A 21509-nucleotide genomic window follows, 5' to 3' on the forward strand; every position below is an offset into this window, starting at 1 on the left:
TTGAATACGTAAATGCACAATTAATTTCAATGCCTTTACTGTCAAAAGTTTTAACGAAATCGAGAGCATCATTTTAAAAGGTGATGCTATAAATATACATGTGAAAGTATAGCACTGCTCTGTTTCTTACTTCGCCTTCATGAGTAGAATCTGTGTGATAGCTGCCTTTCCGTCTTTCTCCCAGATAGCCAAAATTTATAGAATCACGATCCTAGGTTAGTTAAACCAGTTTCACTTGTTCAAAAACCTAACCAGTTGCATAAAACATATCTATGGACTATATGTTGTAAAATAAAATTCACATTATAGACATCTGCTTTACGTAAGTGCCATCATGATGACCACTTACACATTGCATTCCTGTTGTTTACGTTACACATTATTTACATGGAAAATAAGGTCTAATTCTAAACCAGTCATTGTACATTAATTAGTATGGCTAACATAGGTGTTTGCTTGCTTCTCTCGCTTTCGTATATCTACCATTAAACATTTACTTTCTCTACTCAACATTGGTAGAGGCAGACCCTGAATTTTGACACAATGACGGGGTAGGAAGATGGTGGCATAGGGCACTGCGTATCCAAAAATAATTACTCAGAATATACCAAATGAACTGTTAAAAGTATTGAAAAGAAAGTTGGAAGATGTAGAACCTTTATTCAAATGTGTTTGAATAATTAGATCTCTTTTACATTTCAGGGCGTTTCCTTGCAAACAAACACCCCAAAAATTGGACCAGTTTAAAGTGGTATGTTTTACTTGTTTAACTCGGTAAAAGTAAAGCGGGAATACTAGTATGTGTGAGGTATATATTTTATTCCAGGACATCCTCAGCATTTTACAAAATATGCGTGCAAATTGTGTGCATATAATTTGGAACATAAAATTGAGAATGGAAATGGGGAATGTGTCAAAGAGACAACAACCCGACCATAGAACAGACAACAGCAGAAGGTCACCAACAGGTCTTCAATGCAGCGAGAAATTCCCGCACCCGGAGGCGTCCTTCAGCTGGCCCCTAAACAAATATATATATACTAGTTCAGTGATAATGAACGCCATACTAAACTCCAAATTGTACACAAGAAACTAAAATTAAAAATAATACAAGACTAACAAAGGCTAGAGGCTCCTGACTTGGGACAGGCGCAAAAATGCGGCGGGGTTAAACATGTTTATGAGATCTCAACCCTCCCCCTATACCTCTAGCCAATGTAGAAAAGTAAACGCATAACAATACGCACATTAAAATTCAGTTCAAGAGAAGTCCGAGTCTGATGTCAGAAGATGTAACCAAAGAAAATAAACAAAATGACAATAATACATAAATAACAACAGACTACTAGCAGTTAACTGACATGCCAGCTCCAGACTTCAATTAAACTGATTGAAAGATTATGTCTTCATCATATGAATATCAGGCACAATCCTTCCCGTTAGGGGTTTAGTATCATACCATCATAACATATATGAGAAGAACATAACCCGTGTCATGCCAACAACTGGTTTTTAAATAAATGTGTTTAGTGCCGATGCAAAGACCCTATAAGTGAATCAATATTAACGCCAAAATATGCAATCTTTAATGACCTGACAACAGTATCGTAACTATATCCCTTCTTGATAAGTCTATTTAAAGGTTTTGTTAGTTTCACGACCACGACCAATTTGAGAAATAGGACGGGTGAAACACGTGGAACAGGATCTGCTTACCTTTCCAGAGCACCTGCTATTATCGCTGGTTTTAGCGGGGTTCTTGTAGCTCAGTCGTTAGTTTTGTATGTTGCGTTTTATATACTATTGTTTGTCATTTGGTCGTGTTTTGTTTTTGCCATGACATTGTCATTAAATTTGATCATCTTTTTAATATTTTTGGCCTATCTTTTGGACAAGAAGTACAATTGAATGATTATATTTTTGTGTGAAAACTCCAGTAAGATTGTAATATAGATAAAATTGCTATAGCATTATATAACTATTTGCAGGTTATTACATGACTTGTAACAGAAAAAGCCCCATTATACCTAATTCGTCAAGCGAAAGGAGCGTATCAGTAAAATTAAACCCACAAATAAATTTAATGTTTATTACTCACAGCCCGAATGTGTGCAATTTGTAAATAAATTCAGCAGACAAGCATACAAATGTGACCACACTTAAATTTCAAAATAAAAAAAAACATGATATAAAACAAGACTTTGATTCCTGATTTCAGACAGTAACGTACACAGTTTTGTGTTCAATTGGAGGCAACTCTCACTTTTCCTACTTGATTACGACTAGAGATCAATTGATAAAACCGGGAATCAGTTTAACACGTAGTTCATACAGGACTGACATCCTTGCATGAATTATACAGAATTAAATTCAAATACGTGTATAAATGAAGGCAATGGAAAAGCATTTATAAAATGAAACATAATAGAATAAATTTCGTAGTACTTGTTGCCCTTGCCGCCCTTGTATAAACATCAATGCTATTTTCATATTTATTTTTAACAAACTATGATACCAAAAAACAATTGATAATTATCGGTTCAAAATATGTTGTTTTACAGAGTGCACTAAAATGAAGGATCCAGTGTACGTCGTAGCCATAGATTTTGGTACTAGTTATTCTGGATGTCTTTTTTCTACTTCTTATCCTGCTACTAAACCTACAGAGGTTAAGATTTTATCCACTTTGAAATGGAATGCTGGCACTGTCAATGTTACATCAGAAAAAACACCAACATGCTTGTTATTGACGACGACAAAAGAAATAGTAGCCTTTGGATATGAAGCTGAAAATAAGTATGCAGAAATAGTAATGGACGGGATGCAAGATAATTACTATTTTTTTCATAGATTCAAAATGAGCCTCCACAATAACAAGGTATTGAAATATATAGTGTAAGAGGATCGACTATTAATACAAGGGAGGCAAACGATACCAAAAGAATATTCGAACTCATAGGTCGAAAACAGACTGACAATGCTATGGCAAAAATATCAAAAGACAAACAACAGTACACAAAACACAACATAGAAAGCTAAAGACAGAGTAACACGTACCCCGGGGGAGATCTCATGTGTTTCGGAAGAGTAAGCACATTATAAGTTTTGAAAACTATCCAAATGATAACGTTTTAGTTTGAATGTCCCTTTAGTATCTTTCGCCTCTCCTTTCATAACTAGTTTGGACAAACGATATGATCAGACAATAAAACAAATATATTTAAATATTTAAAAAAAAGTAAAAAAAAAACAAATTTCGATATACAAATAATCTTTATAGTTATTTACAACCCATACCTTCTTTGGATGGAGGAACAGTACTTAAGGTGTAGATTAATAGTAATTCTGAAAGTTTTATTTCCACTTTTCTATTCTTCAACCATTGCATTTGATCTGTTCATAATGGAACATTTTAGATACGGCCTCTTTTCCTGATATTGATTTTACTAATGATAGTAAATAAAGGCAACAGTAAATGTTTTTTATTTTGTTGATAACGAATAAGTTAATCGAACGATTCAAAATGAATAAGTCCTTAAGACTTCATACAAATATGTTCATTTCTGGGGGAAATCGAGTATAGCTTTTACACGACTGTAAGAAGATGCCGATCTTTGTCATTAATTCATAATTTTATGATTAAGTAAAATTCTTGTTTTGAACGTTTGCAATTTTTTCTCTAATTTATTCTTTTGTTAATTACTGAAAATACATACACTTACCCCAAAAAGGCTTTTTCCAGAGTTCTCTAAATAAACTACCGAAATTTACCCAATAGAACTTACTTTAACTAAATCTAACATAAACAGCAGTAGTTGTCCTTTTCTAGATTTGGACATTTCAATCTCAAAAGGAAAACTCCATACGAAAATTTACGACAAAAGAGACGACTTTTCATTCCCTATTGTTAATTTTCCTTTTTTTAGACGGCGATGTTCCTTTGGCTCCATCATTCGGTGTTTATATATCCCAACTTGTTCGTTATGCCCGTGTGTGTAGTGATGTCATAGATTTTAACGAACGTAATCAATGCATCACTGGTACATTATGAAGTCAGGGATTTCGTTACCATAAATTACGTAAAACTTTTACTAAATTCTTTCATAGATACAAAGATTTGATTTGTAAATTTTGCTGTACCTGTAGAAAACTGATTAAAAACGGTATTTCACATCCTAAATTTTACGGTAATATTGTACTTAAAGCGCGGAAATCACTTTGTGATCCGTGTGAACTCATCGAACCTTTAAACAAACTTATTATTAAAGGTTATCTTACCAATTTTGTCATTAGATCTTTGAATATAGTTTACATTGGCACTCATATCGATTTTGTCATCAGCAAATTAAAACATAACTAAATTTGTATTCTTTTCAAACTGGATGTATAAAGACACACCCACGTTCATTTTGATCAATAAAGAGGTTAAACTTCTAACTATCCTACTGCCTGTCGATACATTTATGTTTGGCATTGCACAAGTCATGTCTTCTTTGACTGTCCATGACGTTAAAATACTAAATCCCTGGGATGTGTTTTAGTTGATTTAAGTCTCTGATGCATGATTTTTTATTATTAATTGTTTTTGGCTTTAAACTAGCTGTCAGTAACTGCGAGTACTCTCAAATCGTACTTTCTTGTTTATTTGACCTGTTGATACTAATTGTAATGCTTTTTTGTTATTAAATGTTATTCAGGGTTATATCTGGTCTATATACCAGCTTTGATGAGTGTTTGGTATTACTATAAATTTTCACTTCGTACTATGAACATCAAAATTATTTATTTTGTAAAAATATTTCCTTTCTCTATTTGAACTGTACACGTATACCTATCAACAACATTATTTTCAATTACCTGTGTTTAAAGTAATTGCAAATGGCTGATATTTTTGTTCGAGCATATATGGTTTTTCTTAAATTGTTTAACATTTCACAGCGGTATAACATGTTACTTTTATTACTCTTCCCTTAGTTTATTTATTTTGTATTTACATTGTATCATAGATCAAATTTCTTTGTTCAGTGTATGTTCACTGGTGTTTATATGTCCTTTGATTGAGTTAAGCCATTTCCGTTGATATTTTATAGTGTGTCTTTCTATGTTGTGAGTTTACACTATTGTTTCAAAAAAAGGGTGAAGGTTTGGTACCATTAAAACGTTTAAACCCGCTGCAATGATTTGCACCTGTCCTAAGTCAGGAATCTGATGTTCAGTAGTTGTCGTTTGTTGATGTGGTTTATAAGTGTTTTTCGTTTCTCGTTTTATATATAGATTAGACCGTTGGTTTTCCCGTTTGAATGGTTTTACACTAGTAATTTGTAGGGCCCTTTATAGCCTACTGTTCGGTGTGAGCCAAGGCTCCGTGTTGAAGACCGTACTTTGACCTATAATTGTTTACTTTTATAAATTTTGACTTGGATGGAGAGTTGTCTCATTGGCACTCATACCACATCTTCTTATATCTATTTTTGGCAAGTTTTGTAAAGAAAATTTATTCTTTACAGAATAATTGTCCTTCCTACAATTCATGCTCCCTTATGTTTTTTCTTTTTTTTTTTGAATATATCGATTTTAAAACTCAATGGGTTATCATTTCAATTATGCGTTATATATATATATGCTGTACAAAGATGCTGTGTTTTAATGTTATATTGTTAATCATGTGCAGATGTGTATCAAATATTTGTTAGATAGTTGTAATCTGACCTTAATCACTATTTCAAGTTATATCCTTAGAGTAGCAAGCGTGTTGTTTAGATATAAAACGTAAATCATTGTTCACTGTGATCATTATTTATGGAGTCAAGCTTGCTATAGATAACTAATGGTTGGATTTCCAAAATAGTCACTACCTCTTAATTTCTCCCTTTCAAAGAGCATTATAGCAATGGGGATTTGAGATAAAGATTTAAAATAAGAAGACACAATCTCAATATTTTATCTGGTATACAATGTATATACGCAAATTCAGTAAAATACCCAGTATGACTTTAGTTAGCGGAACAGAGATATATAAATGACGAAAAAGTCTCTGTAATATGTAATATATACGTGCATACTACTTACTATGCATAAATTATGTTCATTGTCAGAATGATAAATTTATAATATCATTTACAGCACAATACTTTTTTCCGACATAATTTTCAATAGTCTCTTTTGTATCTTCCGCCTTGTTTTACGACTATATGATATATAACGCTACCAGATAAGAGAGGCTTGTTTTACAATATTTTATTTCTAGACAGCAACTGATAACATATGCTACCTTTACATTAAATATGATGAATGACTTTCAAATGCACGACGATTTTCTCAATTGCAGTTTGTTCATTTCCTAACTGAAACAAACAACTTAATAATTTATTAAACAACTGAAGAAAATATTATAAACGAATTCAATATCACGTTATTTTTTTACCCATGGAGTTAGACATTGACCAGTGTGTTGACGGTCCCTATAGCTCTTTCGATTTTTGATTTAATACAGCTTTAAGTTGACTCTAAAATTCTTGAATAAGATGTTCTTTATTCCTGAGACTTTTTCCTAGTTTTGTTTAATGAAGATCACATAGATTCGGTAGGTAAGAGTGGAAAACTTTTTTTGATAGATTTAGACATTATTAAGAGACAAAAGATCAAACTCCGTCTGCCAAAGTTAACTTTAAGTGGAATATACACCGATGGTTGACTGGAATATAAAAGTGCGGTCATCATTGAATTATCGCGCTCTGGCATTAAACCCTTGCTGAAGTTTGACGTTCTTTTGGTTGTTCGAGATGTATAAACTCGATCAAAATGGGGACGTTAAATTGATGCTTCGTTCAGAGAGAGTGCCACGCTGTCTTTTCATTTAGTATCCCATGCAACAACTCTATGACATGTCTTCGTGTGGCTTGTCACAAGACTTAATTTCCGCCCCTATGAAACTTAATCTCATTTCCAGTAGCAGTCTTAATTGTGCGCATTTCAATCTGATCAGGAAACCTTGTTAATGCGTTATCATCCTGAATATGCATTACATAACTGTCACTGGGCGTTAATCAAGCAAAAATCATACAATCATTTGCAACATAGAAACCATGAGTAATTCTAATCAACTGATATCATATATACATCAAATTGTAGAAAATTTCTATGACAATGCTGTTAAAGGACATAAGAGGAAGAACTCTCCCAGCTGTAGAGGTTTTCTCACTTTCTATTCAAGCGCTAAAGAAACATTTGACAAAAACGGTAGAAGTTAGAGGCGTGTACTTAGATGACCGAAAAACTAAGTGGGTATTGACGGTTCCAGCAATATGGACAGAAACAGCAAAATGTTTTATGAGAAAAAGTGCTGAAATGGTATAAAATGATTTATGTAAATAAACTCATCATCAATACAAAAATATTGTATAATATATATAGTATAGATATTTTAAAGACATGACAATAATGCATTGCAGTGCGGAAGGAAACAAACGGGAGCACAAAATGCAACTATTATATCAAATATCAACCCTATATAAAATTGTACAGAATACAGAATATTGCTCAACCATGGACCCTGCAGTTTTCCCAAACATGAGACTGAGGGTTACAGACAAACAAACCGTTGCTCTGGTGCCAATAAGTAGATAATTGTAACGAAAATAAAGAAATCACAAAATTGGATTTCTGGATATTATCACTATTTAAACACTCAGAATACAAATTATTTTTCTTTGTAAATGAATGGTAAGTGGGTGACTATAAAAACGATGTTTTAACAAAAATTTAAAATGTTATCATTTTATCAAACAACTGATGTTTTGTTACCTCATACCGTCCTGAATCGATGTTAATTACATGGTCATTTGTTTTGTAGGCAGGTATTCCATCTGATATGTTATCTATAGCTTTGGAACCAGAAGCTGCGTCAATATACTACCAGACATTTCCACCTGTTGGTTGTAAAAGTATTGTAAAAGATGGGGCAAAATATCTGATTGTTGATATTGGAGGTAAGTAATTCTAGAATTTATTTTTTATAACTTTTGTTCTGATTTCATTAAAAAAACTGACTTAGAGTTTTTGTCAATTTAACTCTTTTAAAAGTTCATAATTGTATGTTCGCAAATGTGTATACATCTTTGATTTCAGATTGTGAGGCTATACGACTTCCAGATGACGAATAGATAAAACAAACCAAATACTTTTTTATGACAATTCGTTCGCATTCAAAGCTTGATTATTAGGCTAATAGTACCAAATTTAAAACTGCTTCAATGATCGCGATATAGTGACTCAGTTGGCTTGTAGTTTGATCCCCGCGCACTCCATATCAATTCTTTTAAATCGTTTTTGTCGAGCCTGCGACTTTTGTCGCAGAAAGCTCGACATAGGGATAGCGATCCGGCGGCGGCGGCGGCGGCGGCTACGGCGGCGGCGGCGGCGGCGTTAGCTAACTTCTTAAAAGCTTTATATTTTAGAAGGTGGAAGGTCTGGATGCTTCATACTTTGTATATGGATGCCTCATGTTACGAAGTTTCCGTCAGTCACATGTCCAATGTCCTTGACCTCATTTTCATGGTTCAGTGACTACTTGAAAAAAAAGTTCAGATTTTTTGTAATGTTAGATTCTCTCTTATTATAAGTAATAAGATAACTATATTTGGTATGTGCGTACCTTGCAAGGTCCTCATGCCCGTCAGACAGTTTTCACTTGACCTCGACCTCATTTCATGGATCAGTGAACAAGGTTAAGTTTTGGTGGTCAAGTCCATATCTCAGATACTATAAGCAATAGGTCTAGTATATTCGGTGTATGGAAGGACTGTAAGGTGTACATGTCCAACTGGCAGGTGTCATCTGACCTTGACCTCATTTTCATGGTTCAGTGGTTATAGTTAAGTTTTTGTGTTTTGGTCTGTTTTTCTTATACTGTATGCCATAGGTCTACTATATTTGGTGTATGGAATGATTGTAAGGTGTACATGTCTAGCGGGCAGGTGTCATCTGACCTTGACCTTATTTTCATGGTTCAGTGGTCAAAGTTAAGTTTTTGAGTTTTGGTCTTTTTTTCTAATACTATGTGCAATAGTTCAACTATATTTGGTATGTGCGTACCTTGCAAGGTCCTCATGCCCGTCAGACAGTTTTCACTTGACCTCGACCTCATTTCATGGATCAATGAACAAGGTTAAGTTTTGGTGGTCAAGTCCATATCTCAGATACTATAAGCAATAGGTCTAGTATATTTGGTGTATGGAAGGACTGTAAGGTGTACATGTCCAACTGGCAGGTGTCATCTGACCTTGACCTCATTTTCATGGTTCAGTGGTTATAGTTAAGTTTTTGTGTTTTGGTCTGTTTTTCTTATACTATATGCAATAGTTCAACTATATTTGGTGTATGGAAATATTTTATGATCTATTTGGCAGTCACGCAGGTTTTATTTGACCTTGACCTCATTTTCAAGGTTCATTGCTCAGTGTTAAGTTTTTGTGTTTTGGTCTGTTTTTCTTAAACTATAAGCAATAGGTCAACTCTATTTGTTGTATGGAAGAATTGTTAGCTGTACATGCATGCCTAGCATGGTTCATCTGACCTTGACCTCATTTTCATGGTTCATTGGTCAATGTTTAGTTTACTTGGTTAATGTTAAGTTTATGTGACAGTTGTAATAAAGCTTTATATTTAGGACTATCAACATAATATCAATGATTAGTAAAGAAGGCGAGACATTTCAGCGTGTGCACTCTTGTTGTTTTATTATCCGATACTTGGAATACCAGTAAAAGGTAAAAGCAAGGACTGTTTTGCCCGATTTCTGTGTTGGAGCAGAAAGAATTTTCTTCCTTTTTTAACAAGTGATATAAATTGAATTTTTCTATTTTCAATTTGCCTTGATAGGTATCATTGCTCATAAGGAAATAATTGAACAAAGGACTTACCAAAACTTTTAATCATGGCTTCGTATTATATGATTTTTAGTTTATTCATCGCCAGCTTTGAAGAGATTTCTGCACTGTAACACAGCTGAACTGATTGCTTCTTAAGTTCCATTGTTGCTACAGTGTATCATGACTTGTTTAACACCAACAAACTTCAGCAGATGTTTGCAATTTATTAAATAATTAATTAACATTTTTTCCTGTTTTCAGGAGGAACGACTGATATAACTGTCCACGAAAAGCTTTCAAATGGGACATTAAAAGAACTTGTTAAAGCGACTGGAGACGATTGCGGTGGAACCTCAGTTGATAATCAGTATATTCAAATGATTATAAAGATTTTTGGTCGACCATTTCTCAACGAATTTAAAGACCGGTTTCCTGATTCGTATTTGAGCTTAATAAGAGGTTTCGAAGCAACAAAAAGAACAATTGAAACGTCTCGAGAATCCAAGTATGAAAATGTTGCTATTCCGTTTGCCGATTTAGATAAACTATGTAGAGCAGAGTTGAATGAAGATATTCGAACCATTTTAACAAACTCCTCTCAAGCTGATAGGTTGACGTTGTATGGCGATAAGATAAGAATCAGAACTGAATACGCCAAGTCTTTTTTCAAACCAACTAATGACCAGATTGTCTCTTTGATTCAAGAACTTCTATTGGAAAAAGAAGTATTACATATTGAATATATATTGCTTGTTGGTGGTTTTGCTTCATGCGAGCTAGTCCAAGCTGCTATCAAATCTCATTTCCCTGGAAAAACAGTAATTGTACCAGAAGATGGGAGTACAGCGGTTTTGAAAGGAGCTGTACTGTCTGGATTCAATGTAGACCACGATTATATTTCGTCACGTGTAATGAGATATACATATGGGATGGAAATAACTCCCAGTTTTGACAGCAATAAACATGATTTAAAGAAAAAAATATATATTGACGGAAAACCCTATTGTGATAAGGTGTTTAGTCCTTTTGTGATGTCAAATACATCTGTCAATGTTGGTAAAGAAATATGTAAAAGATACACCACGACTCAACAATTTCAAAACAGTCATAATCTGCCTATATTTTTTACTGAAAAGGAAGGTGTGAATTATACAGATGACGAAACATGCTCAAAGCTTGGAACCGTATACGTCGAAATTATGACCCCAACCGTACATCTACGACATGTAGATGTAAAGTTTCATTTTGGCGGAACAGAATTAAACGTCACAGCCGAGGACGAAATATCTGGAAAGCAGTGCCAGACGTCGTTTGAAATTCAGGATTTTCTTTTGACCAAAAAATAGTGAATGTTTGTGCGTATTAAAAAGAAGGAATTTGTGTCTCTTCCTGTGTCGGTTAGCACATATTATTGTAGCTGTTGTTTTTTTTTTTATTTTATTGTAAAATATAATCCAGCTATAAGATTGACATTTATAATATTATGCAAAATTCTTAGATCATTTCCCTGTGCACAGAGTCATAGATTATCTTAACTCTTTATATCACCTCGTCAGTAACTGTTTAATTTCGTATTCTAATGTCTATCGTTATTTTGGGAATTGGGTTTAAACAGCAAATCTTTGCTTGTTTGTGTTAAACTTATTTCTGTTATCGTTTTGCATGGTTGAAAAAATTATATTAATTGATGATTTTGAAACTGATTATACATATTTAAATAGATATACATTATAATGTGTAAAGACGTCGGAAAAAAACTTATTAAAACATGGACCAAACAGTATGATACCAAAGAGAGTACATGTAAAGGATCTCAAGATACTAACTGTTCACAAATCCATAAAGTATTTTACAGAGTTTGGTTAAAAGTTTGAATTTTCATGAATTTTTTGTTGTTGAAAGTTTTGTTATGATACTAAGCCTTATATAAGACAAGAATTTTGAAGGTAATACTCCCTCGTCTTCCAAATTAGGTGATGTGTAAATAAAGTAGTTAATGGAACGGATGATAACATAGCGCCTGAAATTGCAAAAAAAAGCAAAAAATTATATTGACGCGAAATCGAATGTTTTACCATAAAAATGATTACAGGAAAGTTATACTTTAAAAAGTTTGCAGTTTTGTACAACATTCCATGACAAAAACCGATAATTGTTGTTTTAGACTTGATTTGGATTGAATTTTGGACATTTTGGACATTTCCATAAAGCCTGAAGCACCGTGACCGAGTTGTCTGAGTCGTTTAACTGCAAGCCTGTCTAAATGCTAAGGTTATGAACTCGAACTCCAGGATTCTCTCTGGGCACTGCGGCTTCCTCTATCAATAATCGCCGCTGCGATGTAACTAAGACCATTAAACAACGACGATCAGTCGTAATCGATCCAAGCGAAAAATGTTGCTGTTATTTTTTTAATTTCATAAGCCTATATTGATGCGGCGGTAAATCTATAGTTTTCCATGTCAGTTTTTGTAGACTGTTTTTTTTTTTTCTTTTTTCTTTTTTCTTTTCTTCTCTTGCTATGGCGTTGTCTGTTTGTCTTCAAATTATGAGTAAATATCCTTTTGGTATCTTGTCCAAGATTTTTAAAGTAAAAACTTATACATTTATAAAAGATACCATCGTTTCAGTCTTTTATTATATGTGACGTTAACTGTCATATAATAGTAGTCCATAGAGAGCAAAACGCAGTTTGTTCGCATTAAGCGTTCTGAAAATAAAAATTTAAAACATCAGGTGCAAATCTGTAAGTAGAAATGTGCAGTTACATTATATTGCAATTTGGATGAAAATAAAGAAATTCAAAGCGGATATTATTTTTGAAATGGTCTGTTGCAAATGGGAAATTCGTGGAAAAGAAGAATTTAATTAAAAAATCTTTTTTTGCCAGTTTTGCGACTTTCAGACAGAAAAATCGTAATGATTTGAAAAGAGAGGCGAAAGATACTAAAGGGATATTCAAAATCATCCGTCGAAAACAATCTGACAATGTAATGGCAAAAGACGAAAAAGTCGAAAAGACAAACAGAAAAAAAACACAACATAGAAAACTAAAGACTGGGAAACAAAACCCAACCAAACACTGGGGTTGATCTCTTAAGATTTACGTTGCGTTCCGAGACATTCAATTGAAATATGGCAAATAACTTCCCTTTGCGGTACGAAACGAAAAATATGATGTAGATAACACCAAAATGTATTTATTTGTTGTAATTAACCTCAAAATTGCTTTCAGACATTGATTCCTTTATTTGTTTAAGTTAAATAATATGAAACGATTTTGATATGAATAAAAAGGATATGTCGTATTAATTCTTACCATGGAAGTACATGTAAGAACGACTTATAATAATATATAATACCGGGATTACGGATAACGAAAATACAAATACACATTAATACATTATTACCTATCTTACTATAACATATATATTCGTGTATTTTTATTGGGTTTTTTTTCTGAGAAATAAATTGCTATGCAATTTGGATAATATGTTAAACAAGCTTTCTTACTCAAATCTCTTATCTAAACATCAAGATTGAAAGTTTTGGAGATAAGATTAAGTGATTTGTTCTAAAAGATGCACATTGGATATAAGATGTAATATCTTTGGAGCTCAAGCAAAAGCAATGAGCTTAGTCCTGCCGATGATAAACGGATATCAAGTTGGTTCAATATTCAACATTCAACATTCAAATTTTTTTTTTTTTAATTTTTTTTTTAATCGTTTTCAACATTCAACATTCGTTTTCAACATCAAACAACTAACATTCGATTTTTTTCCCCAAATTTTATTTTTCTTATTTTTTTTTTCCAACATTCGATTTCAACATTCAACATTCGTTTTCAACATTCAACATTCGATTTCAACATTCAATATTCGTTTTCAACATTAAACATTCGTTTTCAACATTCAACATTCGATTTCAACATTCAACATTCAAAATTTTTTCCAATTTTTTTTTTTTTTTTTTTTCAACATTCAACATTCAAAATTTTTTCGAATTTTTTTTTTTTTTTTATTTCAACATTCGATTTCAGCATTCAACATTCGTTTTCAACATTCAACATTCAACATTCGTATTTCAACATTCGATTTCAACATTCGATTTCAACTTTCAATATTCGTTGTCAACATTCAACATTTCATTTCAACATTCAACATTTCATTTCAACATTCAACATTCAAAATGTTTTTTTCAAAAACATTTTTTTTTTCTCATTTTTAGTTTTCAACATTCAACATTCGTTTTGCAACATTCGTGTTAAACATTCAATAATCTTTTTTAACATTCAACATTCGTTTTCAACATTCAACATTTGATTTCAAAATTCATTTTTCAACATTCAACATTCGTTTTTCAACATTCGATTTCAACATTTAACATTCGTTTTTCAACATTCAACATTCGATTTCAACATTCAATATTCAAAATTTTTTTTTTTTTTTTTTGGTTTTGTTTTTTTTTTTACCACTTGTTTTGAACATTCAAGATTCGTTTTCAACATTCAACATTCGTTTTTCAACATTCGATTTCAGCATTCGCTTTCAACATTCAACATTCGTTTTCAACATTCAACAGAACATTCAACATTCAAAAATTTAGTTTTTCTTTTTTTTTCATTTCAACATTCAACATTCAAAACATTTTTTCAATGTTTTTTTTTTCAACATTCAACATTCGTTTTCAACATTCCTTTTCAACATTTAACATTCGATTTCAACATTCGACATTCGTTTTCAACATTCGTTTTCAACATTCAACATTCGTTTTCAACATTCAACATGCAATTTCAACATTCAACATTCAAAACATTTTTTCAATGTTTTTTTTTTTCAATATTCGATTTCAACATTTAACATTCGATTTCAACATTCGATTTCAACATTTAACATTCGATTTCAACATTCGATTTCAACATTCAACATTCGTTTTCAATATTCAACATAACATTCAACATTCAAAATTTAGTTTTTCTTTTTTTTTTGATTTTTCTTTTTTTCTTTTCAACATTCAATTTCAACTTTCAATAGAAATGTTTTTTTTTTATATCTTGTGACTAGTGATTCGCATACAGGCACGATGATTTAGATTGTTGCTGATTTGTCCAAAACGAAGACGAATCCATGTGTAGTCTTTAATTGAGATTTTTTTTTGTTGTTGGTGAGCAATATGTGTGCTGCTATGCTCAATATGAACTTCATTAAAACAAATAATGATGCCTTACTTATCATATTAGAATGAAACCCTTACATGAGAGCAAAATCATCCAGCTTTACTTAAGACACAATTCAGGGGACACAAATAACATATTTGTTGAACCGTTCATTGTTTGTTTGTAGGATTTTAGTGAACTTAATTTTAGTCACTACTTATTTGTTATTAATTTTTTTTCAAAAGATTAAAGTCATATGAAATAAATTTCTTGTAATTTTAATGTTATAGAAATTATTAAACCAGTGCTTGCATATATATTGAACTAAGTGGTCCCTAGTGTGGACAATGTACTACTTGCAATTATTTTTCATACCCCTTCCAAATTTATTTCTTCATGTTTTATGCCTCAAATAGCAAGTTGTGGGATGAAATTACACTGTAAAAAAAATTGGGTCATAAATTTTAAAGTAAAGTAGTGTGATTTGGTCTAGCTAAAAAAGGTTAAAAATAAGTATTTCGGAAGTTGTCAAGAGAATGCAAGATCCCCTTAAAATAAAATTGTCCATATTTTGAGTTAGAGCTGACGTTTTCTATAATTTTGAATTAATTTGTCCCAAAAGTAGTACACCACACTGTAAAAATATAATTGAGAAAGCGCAGGTGCGATTGTTTTAATTTTAAATTATTGTCTAAAACAAAAACACTGTTTTCTCGGGCCTAAAAGATGAAATCAGTAAATATAGAAACTGTACTTTGCCAACTTCCCTGAATTATTTAATGGTGTCAATTTGTCAAACTTCATGAAAGTAGAGGATTTAAACTTTTATTTGATAGAAAATCTGCCAAAATGTTTATTTTTGCTATATATGGTCAAAACAAGCATTTCAAAGCCTTTTCTATTTCTATGCATAAGGGGCATTCTGACTTTCTATCTGTGTCAATATTTGTGTTTCTAGGCTTTTAGTTGTATTATTCATTTGTGAACTCTGAGTCTAGAGAAAAGTAGATTATCACAGACAAAATGTGCGAAATGTGTTGTATAAGTGGTCCTCGTCTAACGGCCTGTATGAAGCAAGTAAAAGTGGAGGAGCTTGGTACATAAAAGTTAAAGTCCATCATAAAGATTTAACTTAATTTGTATAAAGAGCACTTTACAATGTCTTTTGAACCTGTTTCATTTCACATACTATCTTTCTTTTCTTCTGTAGGATAGCAAGTGGTTGAAATATATGCCTGTGGAGACTAAAATTACATGCAAGTTTTTCACTGAAAATTGAAAAAACTTTGTATCAGACCATACTGTCTGCAAAAAAAAGTTAAATGCAAGAGTTCTTTTGTACTCAGACTTCTTGTATCATGTCACCTGAGTATAGATATCTGTAACTGTTTCAGCTAAATAAAAATGTGCGATGTATCATTAAACATTAAACTAATGAAACAATTAAATTCGTACTGAAATTTGTCTATAAAAATGATGTTTTAAAAAAAACATAAACAAACTTAAACTGTAGTATGTCACAATTTGCCCCAAACAAAGTGTAAACAAAGTGATGCTGACAAAGCAAAGATAACTCTCACTTTTACAAGAGAACAAATGTACGGTGAGCAGACTTCACACTCCCTGGCTGATGTCTGTGACATCACTATCTTAACCTAATACCTAACCAAATATTGTCACATGAAATGTTCACTTATTGGTAAATAAAACGTTAGTGTTTCTAATCTTCAGAAAGTAAAACAATCATCTCGGTAACAGGGCGAATAAACACATTGTCCATCTTTAGTGACCTCACGAACTTGAACTTTGCGTACTCTACTGTCATTGCTCGGAAAAAAACATTGTTTATGATGCCCATAGGCCAGCAATTTCGAGCGGCAGAATTTTCCTTTAGCAAGACAACATCTCCAACTGACACATTACGTCGTCCATATCTCCATTTTTGGTAGTTTTGTAAACACTGCGATCTCCATCTTTTCCAAAAGGTGTCGGACAAATGTTGAACACGCTTCCATTGTATACGATATATGTTCTTTTCGTCACTGGGTAAGTTGACTACGAAAGCGTCAGGTGTTTGTTTGAGAATCATAGATGGACTCAAAGTCAATGAATTGTCAGGATCTGTAGACAAAGGTACTAGAGGTCTGCTGTTCTCAATGGCAGATGCTTCTGCTAAAAACGTTGTAAGAACTTCATGTGTCAAAGAACCACACGGAATATCCATAATCAGTGACTCAAGAACACGTCTAGGTACTCCTATAAGACGCTCCCGTACACCTCCCATATGAGAAGCGTGTGGAGGATTGAATAACCAGACTGTACCTTTGTTGTACAGAAACTCTTTGACAGGTCCATCTTCAACATTAATTGTATCTATTTGTAAGTCGTTTGTCGCTCCAATAAAATTGTTCCCTCGATCGGAACGGATTTGTTTCTTATTTCCACAAATAACAGCGAATCGTTTAAATGCATTAATTAAAAAGGAAGACATTTCCTCAACAACCTCAACGTGAACGCTTCCGGTAGCCATACAGGTCCAAATGTGTCTAATCCTACATATGTGAATGGAGGTTCAGCTTTGAAACGGTCTGGAGGCAAGACGGCCATTTTTTGTGTCTCCGTTTTTCCTCGCATTTTTTCTGTACTTTACACATTTGCATAGAACGGACGAGACCATGCGTTTCTCTCCTGTGATCCACCATCCTGCGTTCCTGATCGTTTTAGAGGTAATATGTCTACTCTGATGATGAGAATTTGCGTGGAAGTGGCGAATAAGGAGAACAGCGATAAAGTGTTTTCCAGGAATCACAATTGGGTTCGATTCGTTTCGGTGCAGTTTACCTTTGTTAAGTCTTCCTCCTACGCGCAGCAAGTTATCTTCATGAAGGAAAATGTCAAGCTGCAACAATGAACTTGATGGTGATAAAGGCTTGTTTTGCATAAGACTTTCTAGTTCGGTCGGATAATACTTTTGTTGAACAGTTCTTATTATCAACTTTTCAGCTTCTCGATAAGTATCGACAGTTTTCGACTCCGTACAATAATGCCAACTTACAGTCAGTTTTACGTGAGAACGACTTTGCTACATGTTGAAGCAGCGCAACACTGTTGACTAATCTTTTCCAAATAGAAAATTTCGTAAATCGATGAGATCCTAGTACCGATAAAGTCGTATGTGTGGTTTTCTTGCACACGATTTCTGGTCTAACTTTCTTGTCTTCATCATGTTGTATGTTTGAATAATCTTATGTTGTTGCTCTAACAAATATACCGGTCCATTCAAGCATATGCCCTCTTTCAATAGGTGAACATATAAAACACAAGTCGCTTGGTCAGCAAGATTTTTATCCGTCGGAATATACAACCATTGTTCTGACCTTGTCATCTTCTTTATGTATGATACGCGATTTGTCACGTAAGTATAGAAACGCCTAGTGGTGTTTAATATGTATCATAGAACAACACGACTGTCAGAATACATCTTAAAGTGTTCGATAGGTAATTTAAAGTGATCGGAAATAGCACTTGCGACGTCTACTGCCAACACAGCAGCTTACAGTTCAAAGCGTGGAATTGAATGTCCATGTGATGGGGCAAGTTTAGCTTTGCCAATTATGAATCCTAAGTGACTTTCGTGAAGTTGTCATGAGATATCCTGCAGCCGCAATAGCAAGCTCTGATGCTTCGCAAAACACATGTATGGATTTATCTTTAAAATCAATAAAATGTCTCGGAAAATATGTTCTTGTCAGGTTAAGTTGCCCGATGTGAACGAACGAGTTTCTCCAACGTTCCCATTTCTCTAGTTGCTCTGTCGGTAATGGTTCATCCCAGTCTACTGTAGTATGAACAAACTGACGCGAAATATTCTTTCCTTTAATTACGACCGGTGCACAGAATCCAAGTGGGTCATAGATACTATTTATAGTCGAAAGAATAACTCTTCTAGTGCAAGATTATTCCCTTGTAGTAACTTCAAAGAAAAACGTATCCGACTGTAGGTTCCAATTAAGACCAAGACTACGCTGAAGCGGAAGCAAATCTTTCCCAACCTCAAGATCTTTCATATCTTTGGCTAAATGTTGCGGCGAAAAGCTGACAATACCTCCTCTCTATTAGGTGCGATCTTGTGTAAGCGCAAATTGGCCTCAGTCCTCAGAGCTTGTTGAGTTCGCTTCATTATGTCTATAGCGTGTTGAGGAGAAGATAAGGAAATTAATCCATCGTCCACGTAAAAATTGTTTTTTACAAAATTAACTATATCTGTCTTACGGTGTTCATACGTAGCCACTGCCGATGACGGTCGACTACCGAACACGTGTACGGTCATTCTGTACTCTATCATAGGCTTTGATTGGTCATTCTGTTCATACCAGAAAAGTCGCAAAAGGTTTTTATGGTTTTCTTGTACTTTGAAACAACAAAACATTTGTTGGATACCAGCCATAATTGCGATAGGCTCACTACGAAACTTCATTAGGACTCAAAGAAGACTGTTGGTAAGGTCGGAACCAGTCAACAGAACGTCGTTAGGAGATAGTCCACCATATCTGGCTGAAGAATCAAACACAGCTCTCGGTTGGTTGGGTTTTTATGGGATGATAGATTCCGAATATCGGTTAGTACCAACATTCATCGTTTTCATACTAGGGAGGTACAACCTCTGCATGCCCATTTTTAGAATACCATCCATGAACTCGAGACAGTTGCTTTTCTTGACAGAATCTCTTTGTAAGCTGTAAGGAAGTGTTCTAGCTCTATGAAGTGCAAGTGTTTTATTGTTAGAAGTCTTTGTCTAGGTTGTCGAAAAGGCGAAGGAGGAATCCAATTTCCATTGTAGGCCTTTTGAAACCCCCTCTTCATGACTTTTAAGAATTCATTGTCATCTACAGAAAAACCAGGCTTCTCATCTACCTGCGTCCGTTCTCATGAAAACATTTTTTCCGAATTCATCTTCATTCATAACAATTGGAAGACTTGAAGAATTGTCTATGTTTTCGTGGATTTAAATTCGTTGCTACACGGTGGTAGAATAGACAAGCGACCTGATCCCAATAAGAGGTGTTGATAACCGATGGTGTATGAGTCTTTCCTAAGCAAGTTTCACCAATAATAGTTTAACCAAAACACAGTTTCTGTCCATATGGTTGATTTCCTTGTCCAGTTCGTTGAGCTTTTTAACAACGGGAATAACTCCGGTAAAGCTATCAAAATACGCCAGTAGACAGGAATATCGACCATCCTCTTTAGCAGCCTCGATTTCGTCGAGAATATCGGATAAATCATATAATCGGTATGTATCTTTATTTGTTGTGATAGAATTGCTTCCGGATTGGCCTTTAACGCTGCTTCGACCATTTCAGGACAACCGTATATTTCGTCCATACGAGTCCATGTCATAAATAATGCCTTTTCTCGATTGTTTGAGATTGCAGCTTTGATGCTGAAAATATGTTGTTGGGAAGAAGGGCCTGACCACTTGACAAAAAGATCCATTCTTCATTTTTTTAGGAGAAAACGAGTAAATTCCGTCATTAGTGCTACATGAACTGTCTTGTTGGTTAGTATTAGATGCGTCATTTTGTTGTTCCGCTGTGTCCGTGACAGGAAACTCATGTTGTGTTTCAGCGGATTTTCGTAACTGTTTACTAGCATACGAACTTTGCACAGTAACTATGCTGGGCATTGAAATCTCACTTATGTTCAAAGTTTCATGTTTCTCTTCAAAAAATGGTATGTTTTTTGGTGTAGATTGAGGTATCGACGACTGATCAATGTTTTTTTGTTGGCTGAGTCACAGTCTCTATATAAGCTTTTGTACGCTCTTTTGGATTTTCTTGTTCCATACATTTTAATGAGCTTGGAGCTGACCTACCTTCCTCTTCTTCTTGTAAAACTTGAACCTTTGCTTCCACGGATTCTGCTTCTTTATTAAGGTTAAGCAGACTCATTTCTGTGTCTATTTTGGAAGTTTCTTTCTCGGTGATTGCTTATCATAACTTGAGTTCTGCCTGTTTCTTATTTAAACTAGTTTTCATCTCTGCAAATTTGATTGAGGCTTTTAAAGGCTTCGGCTTTTGCACGTTTTCTTGTTGTATATGACGAAGCATTTGATCGAGTTGACAAACGATGATTTCATTGATATATTTTCTTGTACATCTTGTATTGTAAGTGTATGTTAATTCTGTAACCTCACAATGTAACACTGAATCATTCTAGTTCTTCTTCACTTTCTTTTGAACGCTGACAATTAAGAAACGCAAGGTACGCTGAACCTTCTGATTCTAATACTTGGACTTGTTTAAAAGTTTCCTTTTTTATGGTTTGAATAGCGTTCATCTCGTTTGGTTAACATAAGTGAGATTTCAATGCCCAGCATAGTTACTGTGCAAAGTTCTCATACTAGTAAACAGTTACAAAAATCCGCTGAAACACAACATGAGCTTCCTGTCACGGACACAGCGAAACAACATTGCCATAAA

At 33.8% G+C, this 21509-nt stretch overlaps 1 protein-coding gene across 1 annotated transcript; it reads left to right on the forward strand.

The window, feature by feature from the left end:
- Positions 1-2560: 2560 nt before the first annotated feature.
- LOC127721828 (heat shock 70 kDa protein 12A-like) lies at positions 2561-11479 on the forward strand. The gene is made up of 4 exons (XM_052228637.1): positions 2561-2878; positions 7132-7350; positions 7853-7988; positions 10131-11479. Exons 1-4 carry the CDS (start codon positions 2573-2575, stop codon positions 11213-11215), a joined length of 1746 nt encoding a protein of 581 aa, XP_052084597.1. The 5' UTR covers positions 2561-2572; the 3' UTR covers positions 11216-11479.
- Positions 11480-21509: the final 10030 nt, after the last annotated feature.

This window comes from Mytilus californianus, unplaced genomic scaffold (assembly GCF_021869535.1).
Source record: "Mytilus californianus isolate M0D057914Y unplaced genomic scaffold, xbMytCali1.0.p SCAF_12, whole genome shotgun sequence".
Classification (NCBI taxonomy): domain Eukaryota; kingdom Metazoa; phylum Mollusca; class Bivalvia; order Mytilida; family Mytilidae; genus Mytilus; species Mytilus californianus.

Bases quoted from the DNA above. Each gene is read 5' to 3' on its own strand.
- LOC127721828 (XM_052228637.1), top strand. From the start codon at position 2,573: ATGAAGGATCCAGTGTACGTCGTAGCCATAGATTTTGGTACTAGTTAT. The intron at 2,879-7,131 runs GTATTGAAATAT...ATCAAATTGTAG, and splicing joins TGAGCCTCCACAATAACAAG to AAAATTTCTATGACAATGCT. The intron at 7,989-10,130 runs GTAAGTAATTCT...TCCTGTTTTCAG, and splicing joins TCTGATTGTTGATATTGGAG to GAGGAACGACTGATATAACT.